At 44.7% G+C, this 14,858-nt stretch overlaps 1 protein-coding gene and 1 long non-coding RNA gene across 2 annotated transcripts in view; one reads left to right on the top strand and one right to left on the bottom strand.

Annotated features, from left to right (window-relative positions):
• The window catches only part of LOC132454174 (sodium/potassium/calcium exchanger 3-like), a 53,078-nt gene that overhangs the window by 21,113 nt on the left and 17,107 nt on the right, over positions 1-14,858 (top strand). The window contains exons 3-4 of the mRNA XM_060047392.1: positions 8,698-8,774; positions 14,753-14,827. Coding sequence (XP_059903375.1) covers positions 8,698-8,774; positions 14,753-14,827 — 152 coding nt within the window. The remainder of the gene's footprint in view (positions 1-8,697; positions 8,775-14,752; positions 14,828-14,858) is intronic.
• Positions 3,853-5,346, bottom strand: LOC132453590 (uncharacterized). The gene is made up of 3 exons (XR_009524738.1): positions 5,287-5,346; positions 5,072-5,132; positions 3,853-4,578 (listed from the first exon to the last, which is right to left on the bottom strand). It is a non-coding gene; the product is annotated as an uncharacterized LOC132453590 (long non-coding RNA).

Here is a 14,858-nt window from a genome sequence, read left to right as displayed (position 1 = left end):
GTGTGTGTCTCTTCCTGCAGTGCGGTGCAAGGGGCATCAACCGCAGATAGCGCCATTGGTTGATACTCAGCACGCACAAGTGTGGTCGTTCTCTCCTCTCTGTCACCACGCCATGCACACAAGTGACTGGTCGAAATCAGCTGTCGACCCCCTTAGGCCCCGCCTCCTGGGTTAAAGTGGAGTAGGCCTACCGTTGATGAAACACGGCCACCTGTCCCCGCCCACTTCTTATGACCTCCTGCATTTCATTGGCTAATAGTCGTCATCATTAGCCACTTTACTTATGGCAATTTTTTGTATGCTTCTCCTCCTGACTTTGGCACAGTGATGTGGAAAGATGAGGGGTTTGGATTTCGTTTTTTTATGGAACTTGTTTCCAGGGTGGATAATGGAAAATACAATTAGGATAATGACTTCAAGCAGCTTTTCTGAATGGATGCTACTTTATTCTTTGTGAGAGATGCTTATCGTGCAAGATGTTTGCTCCCATGATACATTATATGAGTGAGTGTTGAACACCTCTTTGAATTCTTTGAAGGTATAATATGTAACGTTTCCCCATTAAAATCACTAAAAACTAAAATATATTACCCTGGTGGCGCATTTATCTTCTATTTTGAATCCATCAGAGGGAACGACTCCCTCTGTGATCGATATTGTTTCCCACACATAGAATTAACTTGGACGGGTCGTTTGTTTTGAGTATCTGCGGACATCTATTGTTAATGTAAAAATGTATCCATCTGAGAGAAAGGCACCCTCCAGCTTTTCTCATTCATTAAAATTCTTTTTTTTTTGTGGTAAATCTTGCCTCATTGCAGAGCTGCACGCAACAAATTGATCTGCTCTCTCACCAACACACTGACAACAGACGGTCTGTGAACAGCCCCTCCTCTCTGAGGACCAAACTAAACATGCACACGATGAAGGATTGTTGTTGGCTTTTCCCCGCAGAGAAGACGGCTGGCTGAAATCGTTAATTGAATCAATCTGGAGTTCTCAAATCACTATTAGGGATGCCAGAGATACCAATAAACTCCAATCAAATACACAACCTTAATCTCAACGAGTACTCATGTATTCGTTTTGTAGGCACTGTTTTGGGTGTGACAAAAGTCAGTGTTTTTCCAGTGTAGACATATAAAGAGTCAGTTGATTATATACAGTATATGTTAAGTCAGTTTAACCAGTTGAATTAAGTTGTTGCCGTAGTAGAGCTAGTGGGACCATCTCATCTCATTTAATGGCATTAAAGTATGTTATGTTCTTTCATTAGACTGAAATGACATAACAGGACTAAACGTAACGCAAATAAAACGTACAAATATGAACTTGTCCTCGTCAGATAGAAGACAACAGTTCACAAGATCATCAATGTCTTTTGTTATTTTTTTGGTTGAGCAATCCCTAGGGACTACATTTATATACCGTTAAAGGTTACAATTTAAAGCATTCAATTCTTACGTCTTCAGCAACCGGAAATTACAAAAAACTGGTATCGAGGCTCAGATGAAAACTTCAAGAATCATTTGAAATGGAGCTTGGCCCAGACTTTTGGCTGTACTCAGAGACGCAGTTGAACACGTTGGACGGAAAAAGGCGATGCCTTCAGCCTGTGTCGAGACAGAGACGTTGTTCTGTTCTGTTTACACGCTGGACGGCCGGCACCGTGGCTGTTTCCTCTCTGCCGTTTGCTCGTGCTGTCAGCGGCAAACTTTAAACGCTTCCAGCTGTACCGTGTGCTGAGCGACGGTGATTCATTTCAACGCTTTTCCTTCCATTTACTTATTCGTTTATATGTCTGCGGTTAACTATTATTGGGAGCATTCGTCCCTGCATCGTGTCGTGTCTTCAGGATGTCGAGGCTCGGGAACAAAAGTGTGGCAGAGGAGGACTGCATTCAGTCGCACGTCCGCCGAGGGAAGCAAATAGGTCAGCTGTTGTGAGCACAGGCGAGAACAGGCGGTACAGAACACAGCACTGGGAGAAGAGGAAGTGGTGTCTGTTTGTAAAGCTGGGGCTGGCTCACCATAGTGCTGATCTGTTGGAGTTTGGATAGAGATATGTGGATACATTTTTTTGTATGCATGTTTTTTTCCCCACTAAGCTAAAACGGTAACTAAATGGCAAGCAAACATAATCAATATTAAATGGACACCTGGCCTGGATAGTTTGAGCCTCCAGGCGCTATTCTGGGGATTGCATAAGTGGTTCCGTTACTGATGGTAAATATGTGCCTTTTACACCGTGGACGCAGTGAAGTCGTGGGCTGACATTGTTTTTTATCTTCGACTCGAATGGTATACGCTACATTTTCCTCAAACAAAAGAATAAGTGGAACGTTCCTCTTCATTAAAATCCTAAGAATCTTACCTTCCACCTCTTAAATATATGTCAAGTACCTGACTACTACCCCCAGGGCCTATGGTAACCCCCAGGCTAGTGCAGGACTCTATGACAAAACGGATCCAGGCAGGCTGGACTACTCTGGGGTTGTGTAGCATGAGCAGTCACTGTATGTCTGGATCTCCACCCGAGAGCAGTGGAGGAGTACTCGGAGACCACAAACCCCAGACTCCAAGAGATCTGGACATCGTTTGAACTCACTGGAGCCTCATGGACCTCGGCTGTGCCGAGTCCACCCTCCAGAATAGGAACATCTATTTGTCAATAACCCTTTAATCAAGTGAAACCATCTTGCAATGTTGCTCCCCCTCTTGTGTGTATATTGGACGTCTGCAGAAGTCGTATTTAGTATACTCGGCCAACAGATTCCGAGTGTTTCCGACCGTGATCCAGACATGTGGTGCACATGTCAAGTACTAGAAGATGATGGCAATAGGGTGTAGCTCTGAGGCCGGGGCACCGGTGAGTGGGGGAGATGGTTAGCAGATGGATCATGTGTGAGTCATTGATCCCGGGGACCGACAGTGTGCTGCTAGAGTGGAGTTGTAGCTGCAGAGACACAGACAGAAGAGAGAGAGGGAGCTTTGGGGACAGGGGTGGAGGTCCAAACGTCACATTCTTAATATGACACTTTTTTTCTGATTTCTTTTCACACAACTTATTACAACTTTCTCCCCCCCTCTCTCTCTTTCTCTTTCTCTTTCACTCTCAATTCCACACCCATTTATTGCTTCTCTGTTCTCCCTGTCTCCTCATGCCCAGCAGTGGGGGAGGCTTACCTCATATGGCACTAAAATCGTTCACTTCTTGATATTTTTTGAGATTTTGACCATAGCTAATCCAAGATGGCCGCCTGTTGTAAACAATAATACATGCCAAAGATCTTGTATAGGTTGTTGTTTTCAGATAGGGTTAGAACGAACGCTGGATATACAATACTTTTCGTGACAGATACAATACATATGGTTCATGTGGTGGTTGTTCAAATCGAGACAAAATAAACAGTATGCAAAAAAAATGTTTTTATTTCTTAAACTGTGGATTGATTCAATTAGTGATTTGGCCAGCTGTCTCCTCTGCCGGGAAAAGACAATAATCCTTCATCCCGCTCGTGATCATGTTTTGATTGTGTGCACGGAGAGGAGGGGCTATTTACAGACTGTGTTGCCTGCAGCTCTACAATGAAGCACGATTTTACCCATTAAAAAGTAATTAAATGTATGGGAAACACTATCAATCTCGCATGGTGTTGTTCTCTCGGACTGATACTTAATGTTATCCCCCGCCCAATTAAAGTCTGTGTGGCAAACCCTGCATTAGCTTGGTGGCTGGCATGAGCCACTTGTTAAAGAAGCATATCCTAGTATGCTATCAATGTTCAAATGTTCTAATACTGTTTTTGGATGTTTCCCCAGATGTGAGATGGTAAAGGTCATAGGAGGGATAAAGGTTATAGGATTTTATCGATGCCAATTTTTTTTATTGTAAGGAGGAAATGTTACATATTATACATTAAAAATATTCGCCTAAACTCACAATTCTGGATTATAATGGCTTCAAGGTTGATCGCAAGTAGATTTATCATTTAATTCAACCGCAGCATTACAGAACTAAAATATCTCGATCATATACAACCTGATTTGTTTCTAAACAATGTTCACATTTTACACAAAGAAGAATCTAGTAGGAGGCAAAACATATTACATTCGACTTTGATCTAAAAAATACTAAATTTGGCAATGATTGCAATAAGAAAGAATGAAACGAAAACCGATTATCCCAAACGAAATCCAACAAAAATGCTGTCGTTATCAGCAGTCGCAAAGAAGTCATTTCGACCAGGGCCATATGTAGAAACCCAGACATTATCATTTTTCTCTAATTCGACAACACAGCTGACAGTTGATACTTGGCTGCACTTATCAGGCAGACTGGTGTCATACAGTGTCGCTACAATCTCACCATTCTTTCGTATGGCACATTGGCCCCGGCCATACACAGACATGTGCACCATGAAGTGGTAATAGCCCTTCCGAGGGCATGGTGAAAATGCCGCTATCATTGTTGTAGGCCCGAGCTGTGTTCGCGGAGACGTTAGCGAACTTCAGGATTCCAGTATGGCTCGGGTAGTTGCCTTCACAGCCAGTTTGGCTGTGAAGGCAACGACTCCATCTAGAATGGCCGGAAGAAGTAAATAAGATGATGGATGTCTGACCAACATATATGTTCATCATTATGTATAAACAAACAAGAAAGGAGTTACTAAACCAGGGGTAAAGCAAGTGTCAAAACGCTAAAGGCAGCCAAGAATAGCCACAGACTTAGCGTGAAATGTAGGTCTGAAAGCAAATGTAAAGAACATGAAATAGTATTAATCTTATACAATGCCGCATATACAATGCCGACATATTTAAACGATTTTTGAACGTACCAATTCAATTACGGAAACCTTTTGAACAATGAACATAAAGCAGACACTGAAATAATTTGCACATTACAACGATGAAAGTGAGCATTTGAAACAAAAGTTACAAATAGGTGAACCGATTTTCTTTCAATGGAGGAATTATAGCATAGGGTGGCAAATAAGGCCTTAATGCTTGAAAAAAAGATTTAAAAACTATGACGTTAAGATGCCATTAGATGATAAACAACTGCAACTTACCATGATGGCCATCAGAACGGGCTTCTCCACGGGCCTGTGTGTCTGCTTGCTCTGGCTCCATCTTTAAAGGCATAACAACAGCTGATGACAACTTTGTCCTTATGTAATAAAATGCACGTCTCAATAAATAATTGTATGTTTTGCACAATGTAGCTGATTAGGTTGAAGCTGATCCTTAAATCAGAGAGGCCTTGAGGTAGAAAAGTACTTCTCACCTTATGTTGGTTTGCAGAAGAATGCCGATAGCCAAGCCTGGAACCTAATTTATAGTCGCGTAAATCTGAAACATTGCGTGATCACAGCCCACATGCATAGGCGGGTGAGGGGGGCAGTTATGCCATTGCATGATGCCAATGCCTTGCTGCATTATAGATAGATAGATAGATAGATAGATAGATAGATTGATTGATTGATTGATTGATTGATTGATTGATTGATTGATTGATTGATTGATTGATTGATTGATTGATTGATTGATTGATACGTACATATGTTCATACATACAAACATCTATACACCTATATATCTATGCATGATTTATGTATGCATGCATATATGATACATGCACACATACATACATACATACATACATACATACATGCATGCATGCATGCATGCATACATACATACATACATACATGCATACATACATACATACATACATACATACATACATACATACATACATACATACATACATACATACATACATACATACATACATACATACACACATATTCATACATACATACAAACATACATACATACGCTTTAAAACCTCTTTAAATGTTATTTAATAAAAGAAGTTGACCAAAACCTCCTCTCCTTCTACTTCTGTAATGGACGGTGTGTCAGTGGCCACTGAAATGATTGCCTCATCTGACTGAACCCCATAGGTCATTCGCTTGCAACGATCCACTGCATGTCGTCAGTTGGAGTGTGTATCGACGGAAGAATTAAAAATATAATGTGGATTGTGCGTTGCCTCTCCTCTCCTGACACAGAGGGGAGTCATCACAGGGGGCTTTTGGGCAGGAACGCTGCGGTGCTGAAGTATGCCTTGTTGCAACAAGGCCTTGTTGCATTGCTCCGTTGTGCAAGGTATTGCTGCAACACGTTCCAAAATATTTAGATGGATCAGCAGAAAAATAAATGTATTTTGGGGAAATGGCCTTCACTGCCATGTAGGATGAATATTCAATGCATCTATCAAAAATGTCAAATTTTCTGTTTTTCTAGTTTTAATATGAATTAGTATTAATAATATTGTTATGATCCCAAACAAAAACAAACAAAAGGGCGCTCGTTATCAGAACTGGGGAATAAGTCATTTCGACTAGGTCCCTGTAGAAACCCACACCTGGTCATTTCTATCTAACTCTACAACACCACTGACTCTACATTCTCAGGCTGAGGTCGTGGAACAGTGACACAGACTCTATTCCTAAATATGACACAATGGGCACTTCCATACACAGAAGTGTGTACCGTAACGTGATAAAAAACGTCCAGAGGGCAGGTGAAGAAGCCGGTTTCAGGGTTGTAGCTATTCCCTCAAGTGATAGAGACCGTGGCAAAAGTCAGTATTCCAGAATGGGGCAGGGTAGCTGTCAGCTTGAGTCAGTTTGACTGTGAAGGCAACAACTCAAGGTGGGGTAGAATCGGTTATTTACTCGACAATGCTAGTTTGGATGGTTTCATACTTGTCGATTTATCTCATGCAGAAAACCTTAGAAGCGAGCACATTTCTGACCCAAAAAGCATGCATGCAAGCCCGAGAAATAGAAGCAGCTGGAGATGCAATATTCAAGGGTTTCGAAGACAAAGAAATGTCACTAGTGGAAAGACTGTGTCTTCGGCTGGCTTACCCAAGGGTCAGTGTACGTTCTCAATGCCGGCTTAGCTCAGGAGGCAGTGCAGGTTGACTTATAACCTGCAGGTTGCGTGTGTCGAGGTGTCCCTGAGCGAGGCCCCTCACCCTAACTGCTCCTGACGAGCTGGCTTTCGCCTTGCATGGTTGACTCCGCTATGTATCTGTGTGTGAACCGTTATAAGTCGCTTTGCATAAAAGCGTCTGCGAAATGACCTAAAAGCAAACGTGACCACAGATATGGCCCAGATAGGAGCCACGGTTGTTGGCATTGTACCCTAACCCTAACCCTGGATTAAAAAGCTACGCTATTTCTGGGAATCCTCGGAAATCTAACAGGAATTGATGCTTAAAACAGAGAAAGGAAGAAGCTTTGCAATTCTTTAACGAGACAGGGCAGGACATTGGAGGGAAGATATAAAAGTGCAATTACCCCGGCACAGGTGAACTTTGACCCATGTCTTACCAGACGGAAAGACGGCCGGGATGGGGTTCAACGAGCTGACCCGAAAGTTCTCACCGAATGAATCCCTCTACGACAGGTACATAATGAGGTTATAGATAATTGTTCTGGAGCCAAACGTAGGCCAGCGTGTAGGTTGCTGGGGAGACCACAGACAGCGCTGCCCACTATCTGCTTAGACAAGCTGCAATCACAGAAGGAACGGGGAAGGTGAGAGCAGTGTTTGATGGGTCGTCACGCCAACCAGACCGAAACTCAACGTCTGTTTTTATCACAAGACCCGACCCGGATCTTTTGAGTATGGATAGGATTCAGTCAGCACAGGGTAGCGTTCATGGCATACATATAAAAGCATAAAATGCATATGGAGCACTTTTTTGCACGTTTACAATGACCCAAGAGACAGAGAAGCACTTGGATTCCATTGGAATTTTCCGAGCTTTGGTCACCATCTCACACCTCAAGAGCCGTATGAAGTTAGGGTTGGCAGGTAACCCTCTCTCTGCTGTTGTAAACCTTTTGCTCTATTTTAAAAAGTTCTCCCCCTTGCCCTCTAATTCTTTCTTTCTTTCAATTTTCTTCTATCCCTCTCTCCCTCTCTTCCTCTCCCTCTCTCTCTACCTTGCTCACTCCCTCCCTCCCTCTTTTCCCTCTCTCTCTCTCTCTCCCTCTCTCTCTCTCTCTCTCTCTCTCACTCTCTCTCTCTTTTGCCCTAGCTTTGTTCTCTACTATAACTCACCTTTGTTCCATTTCTCTATTCTCTAGTTGAATAGAGAGGAGCCAACACACAGTCCTTGGACACCAGTACTGTCACACACAATTACACACACACATACAGTACACACACATACTCATACAGTACATACATACATACACACACACAAACACACGCACACACGCACGCACGCACGCACGCACGCACGCACGCACGCACGCACGCACGCACGCACGCACGCACGCACGCACGCACGCACGCACGCACGCACACACACACACACACACACACACACACACACACACACACACACACACACACACACACACACACACACACACACATAGATATAGATATAGATTTATGCTTTGGGGATCTGGCCAGGCAGTTTAGTCCAATGTTTTTCCAGGTCCTCTATGCTGGCTGTTAACAGAACCGGATGCTATGCTTAAACTCTGCACTTTTCTACTGCAGCCATTTACTCCTTACCCGTTGATGGACGTGCACTCACACACACACACACACACGCACACGCACACACACACGCATTCATAACCTGATGTCTCTTTGTCTTTCAGCTCTCCATGAGTTCCCCACAGACCTGTTCACCCACACAGAGAGGACGGAGGGCGCTGTGGCCCTGCACGTGCTATGTGTAAGTTGACTTCCACTCTACTCGGTGTGTGTGTGTGTGTGTGTGTGTGTGTGTGTGTGTGTGTGGGTGTGTGTGTGTGTGTGTTTGTGTGCGCGAAAGAGAGCTGTGTGAGGATTTCCGCAACCTACACAACCTTTGGAGGCTCATCGTCAGGTTCTCACGCCCACCGTTCCGCAACACCTTTAAACCAGAGTAAACAAATTTTGTAGCAACAAGATCAGTGCCAGCAGCCATACATTGAGTGCTAACCGGGGTGTACGGCATTACATCAGCTGCAGCGTAATTACTGTTGGGTCCTCTATTACTTGCCCTTTCCTGTCTTTGTCCTCTCCTCTCCTCTGCTCTTCTCTCCTTATTATGTAATCTCCTCTCCCCTTTTCTCTCCCGTCCCTCCTTCTCCCTCATCTGCTCTCTCAACTCTCTTCTCCTTATTTTATCGTCTCTGTTACTCTCCTCTTTTGCCCTTCATCCAATCTCTCCTTTCCTCAGTCCTCTCCCCCTCCCCCTCCTCCTCCTCCTTCTATCCTCTCCTTATTGTCTCTTTTATGACCTCTCCTTCCTCTCCTCCTCCTGTGCTCTCCACTCCTTACTGCCTCCTTCCCTCCTCTCCTGCTCCACTCATCGCCATATTGTATCCTTTCCTCCTCTCTCCTCCTTCCTCTCCTTCCCCTCTTTCCTCCTCTCTCCTCCTTCCTCTCCTTCTCCCGTCCCCTTCTATTCTCTCATTATCTCATGTCTCTTTTTCAAACATCTCCTACTCCCTTTCCTCCTTCTCTCCTCTCCCTACTGTCTCCTTTCCATCCCTCTTCTAATCTCTCCTCCCCCCATTATGCTTTCCTCATGGTCTTCTTTCCTCCTCTCGTCTCCTTCATCTCTTCCTCCTGTCCTCTCCTCTCGTCTTTGTCTCCTTTCCTCCTCTCTTCTTCCACCTCCCTCTCCGTCCTTTCGTCTCCTCTCTTCTCACCTCCTTATCTTCTTCTCTCCTCTCATCGTCCTTCCCAGCACTAGAAAATGCCCTTCCTGTGACAACAGCTTTCTCCTGTGCATACTGTGCATGTGTGTGTGTGTGTGTGTGTGTGTGTGTGTGTGTGTGTGTGTGTGTGTGTGTGTGTGTGTGTGTGTGTGTGTGTGTGTGTGTGTGTGTGTGTGCACGATAGATCAGGGAGAAGAACAGGGAGGCAAAAGACGACCAAACAAAGATGACTTAAATGCAGAATCCAAGGCCTATGTTATACGTTACAATGTTCTATCGGTCGCACCGGGACGTATAGAATAATAAGCGAGACTAGGGTTGCTCGATTATGGGAAAAATCATAATCACGAATATTTTGGTCAATATTTAAGTCACGATTATTCAAACGATTATTTATGAGCTTGAAAACATGATGCATTTATTCAGCATGTCTCTACCAAAAAAAACGTTGTAACTGAGAACTTTGAAATTTCGCCTTATTAAAACACAAAATATTCCGATCTAAAATAGTGTACAGATATGTATCCAGCTGTTCTGCCCTTTCTATAAAACATAAAAAAAAAAATAATAATAATAATAAAAAGCAACAAAAAAATCTAAAAACTCGATTATGTTAATTTTGTGATCGTTCGAAAAATTGGATTAATCGCCTAGCCCTAAGCGAGACACATGTTTCGAACAACCAATTGTTCAATGTACACATCAGATATAAGCCTTCAAATCCATTGAAAGCTGAGCAGCAGCAGATCGGAGAGAGGCTGAACGGAGGACGCAAGCGGGATCCATTGATCCTGGGTTGGGTGACGCCATTGTTCTCTCACAATACGTATTCCTCTGGTCATTCTGCTTTGGCTGTATGCTGTGTCGGTTTCCTACACAACACTTGTTATCTTCTGATTCAGAGCCTGGGGGGGTCTGAGCTTCGCTCATCTTTAGCTGTTTGAAGCTATGCTGTAGTGTAGATAGATGAACCTAAACATACAATTTTTGCCTTAGCTTTGTAAGTGAGTGATGTCCCTTTGTAACGAGACTAGTGTTATGAAGGGTGTTTTGGGGTGTTTGTGTGTGTGTGTGTGTGTGTGTGTGTGTGTGTGTGTGTGTGTGTGTGTGTGTGTGTGTGTGTGTGTGTGTGTTTGTGTTGTGTCTGTGTGTGTGTGTGTGTGTGTGTGTGTGTGTGTCGTGTCTGTGCAGGTGTGTGTGTGCAGGTGTGTTTGTGAAGGTATGTATGTGCAGGTGTGTGTGTGGTGTATTTGTGTGTGTGTTTGGGTATGTGTGTGTGTGTGTGTGTATGTGTCTTTGTGTGCAGGTGTGTGTCTGCAGGCATGTGTGCGTGTTTTTATGTATTTGCACAGGTGTCTGTGTGTGTGTATCTGTCTGTGTTTGCAGGTGTGTGTGTGTGTGTGTGTGTGTGTGTGTGTGTGTGTGTGTGTGTGTGTGTGTGTGTGTGTGTGTGTGTGTGTGTGTGTGTGTGTGTGTGTGTGTGTGTGTGTGTGTGTGTGTGCAGGTGTGCCGGTGTAGGATGAAGAATACTGTAAACTAAGAAGGCCAACAGCAGTGCAGTTCAGTGCAGCATTCTGATGGATGCCAGCATTGTGTTGATGCCAGCATTGTGGTGTGAAGCCAGCATTGTGTGTTGATGCCAGTATTGTGTTGTGAAGCCAGCATTGTGTTGTGCTGCACAGCCAATCCACAACCACCCAGAACTACCGTTGGTGCTGAAGGCCTTCTTTGAGGGAGAAACATATACTCCATGTGACTCAAAATGTGGGGGAAACTTCGTGGCGTGAACCCACCTACTGAGCTTCCCTTATCCCAGTAATCCAATGCTGGAGGGGAACTGATATGGGGATCTGAAACCAGGAACTGAAAAGTGTTGACAGAGTAGAATGAATAGCCTCCATTTCTGTCGATTGGCCCTTTTTGAATGAGGCCACTCCCCCCCCGGAACGTAAGCGTCTTCTGTAGTCTGTCGTGTTATCACAGCAGGGCACACAGCTGTCTTTAAAGCATGCATGCATCACACACACACTCATGCATTTACACATACACTCAGACAAGCAAACACACGCACACACATGCATCTACGCACACACACACACATCCACACACCCACGCATACCGTGCAGGCACGCACATGCAGACATACACACACAAACACACACACTTACAAACACATTTTGAATGTACACCCACATACACACACACACACATGTGCGCATGCATGCATTTAAACACACATGGTTGTATTTTATTATACGGGAAAAAGAGTAGCCTCCGGTGTCTGCGAGCCAGATTAAAAGACAGATTAGTTCCCTCCTGACTTTTGTTTAGTGTTGAGTCTCATTAATTCTCTCTTGCTGTTAATTCCCCGTCCAATAAAAGCACACAGAGTCGTCCTTCGTGCGTGTTACAGGTGCTGGATTACACCAAACTAGCTGTCGTGTGGCTCAACGTTCCAGCGAAAACAAATGCTTTATTTTAGTATCACACACACATCCATTGCATTCTGGACTGCAGCTTTGATGGACCATTCCTGTCCTGCGCTTAATGGCCTCTCGCAATAACACGTGAGGAATAAATGATCCCTCGACGCGGTGAACACACAACTCAAAAGATTGGATTTTCCCAGCATGCAGCAGCCCATTAGCCCCAGCGTCAGGCACATGGAGTTCAGGCACATTCTACAGACGGATGGATGAATTGTTAATGCACCAACAACTGCCCACACATTCAATCACATCAATCCTGAGTCTTATCGCCTCTTACCTTTAAACCAAGCTCGAGATTTCAATGAAGATGTCTTGTTCAATCCTGGAGGGGGAGGAACAGGGAACACAAGTGTCTTTGTGGGGATTATTCTGCGCTTTCTTTGGGTACACAAACTCCCACGATGTGTGCTTGATGCTCAAACTTATTCCGAGGTTTGCTCGTGGCACATATCCCCATTGAAAAATGGAAGTATCTCCTGTTGGAAGATACGATTTAATTTTAAAAGACTCAAAGCTTCGCCTAGTCTCTGCATAGCCGCCCCCTGCCACCACTCCTACACACTTATAGTATGTTGTACGTTCTGGCACTTAATGTACACACTTATTATATGTTGTACGTTCTGGCACTTAGAAATGGTACCCCAGCATTGTGTAGCATCTTATCCTATCTATCTTTGTTGTTTAAGGGGAATGGGTTAACCCAGCGATTGTTAGTGCTTGGCACTTGGTTCTATGAAAATCCCTACTGTACCGACACAAATATATTGTTGTTTCTCTTTCTTCTGACAAATGTATTCCTTGTAAGTCGCTTTGGATAAAAAGCATCTGCTAACGCCGCGTTCGCACGTGTCATCCGTCTGTTGACGGATCTCGTTGACTTCGCACGGGCCGCTCCCGAAATGCATTGTGGGTCTGTCCGTTCTGTCGGCTCCGTTGCCTGCGTCAAAAAGTTGAGAAATGTTCAACTTTTCAGGCAGCGACGGATCTGTCAGCCAATCAGATTGGCAGGATGCAAATGCCATTCTGTGACTGGCTGCAGGCTGCGTCTACAAAGACTACTCCCCCATACGTCAGACACAACCTCCGTCTGTCAACGGACTTGTGCAGTGTGAACGCGACGTAAATGCCCTGAATGTAAATGTAAATTCGGGGGTGGTTAAATGTGCACAAAACTCCTTCACTCACCCGACTTCACTCGCTTCAGTCGGCTGACGTCACCGGGCATGTCAGAAAGACCGCTTTTACAATTACGTTTGGTTTTCGTGGCAACAGACCGCAGAGAGACTGAAAGTAGGACACAAGAGGGATCCGATGATCCACCGTTGGGTGAATCCATTGTTCACCTACAATATGTATTCATCTGTCCTTCTCCTTTGGCAGTTTGCTCTGTATGCGCAGATAACACTTGTTATCTGCTAATGCAGATCTATTTGAAGCTATCACAAACCATAAAGACCCCAAACCCGTTAACCCCACTTAACCTAACCTTGCAGGACGTACTACATCCAGTGAGTGCGTGGGAGGGGTGTCAATGCAGATTCTAGGTGAACTCTGAACAACTGAGTCTTGAGGCTTTTGCAGAAGCTGGTGAGCGACCCTGCGGTCGTGACATCGGCAGGGAGTTGTTCAGCCTCAGAGGGCCTGCCCTCCCCTGGTTCATTGAGCTCTGTGTCTCCCCCCCCCCCCCCCCCCAAACCCCTGGGTCCTCCCTCACTCTGCGTGCCGCATACATTATTGAACGCCCGCCAGGGTTGTCCTAATGCAACGATACCCTACGCAGGGCACCGGCGTGTTCACATGCATGGGAATAGGAGCATTCCATGTATGAATGTATACGGTGGATTATTTAGAGATCCGCTTAGTAGTGGTGAGGGAGGAGAGAGTGGTGGTGGTGGGGGTGGGTTTTCCTAAGGGTTAGTTATCACACGTCGTCGTGTTGAGGCAGCATCCATTCACTGTGGAAACTTTGTTATCGTGGTTATTGAACTGAGATGTTCTTTATTGTCCCTCGATGAAGAGATAGTAGGGAAAGTAAAGTATTAGTAAAGCTTTATTATTTATGGATATGCTGTATCTCTCTCCCTCTCTCTCTCTCTCTCTCTCTCTCTCTCGCTCTCTCTCCTCTCTCTCCTCTCTTTCTCTCTCCCTCTCATACTCTCTCTCTCTCTCTCTCTCTCTCTCTCTCTCTCTCTCTCTCTCTCGCGCTCTCTTTCTCTCTTCTCTCTCTCTCTCTCTCTCTCTATCTCTCTCTCCCTCTCTCTCTCTCTCTCTCTCTCTCTCTCTCTCTCTCTCTCTCTCTCTCTCTCTCTCGCTCTCTCTTTCTCTTTCCTCTCTCTCTCTCTCTCTCTCTCTCTCTCTCTCTCTCTCTCTCACTCTCTCTCTCTCTCTCTCGCTCTCTCTTTCTCTTTCCTCTCTCTCACTCTCTCTCTCTCTCTCTCGCTCTCTCTTTCTCTTTCCTCTCTCTCTCTCTCTCTCTCTCTCTCTCTCTCTCTCTCTCTCTCTCGCTCTTCTCTCAGACCATCTACATGTTCTGTGCCTTGGCCCTGGTGTGTGATGACTACTTCGTCCCGTCCCTGGAGAAGATATGTGAGGTATGTGTGGTTTAAACGTCACTGCCCTCAG

The sequence above is a fragment of the Gadus macrocephalus genome, chromosome 3 (genome assembly GCF_031168955.1).
Source record: "Gadus macrocephalus chromosome 3, ASM3116895v1".
NCBI lineage: Eukaryota > Metazoa > Chordata > Actinopteri > Gadiformes > Gadidae > Gadus > Gadus macrocephalus.
This window is presented reverse-complemented; position numbering and strand designations above follow the sequence as displayed.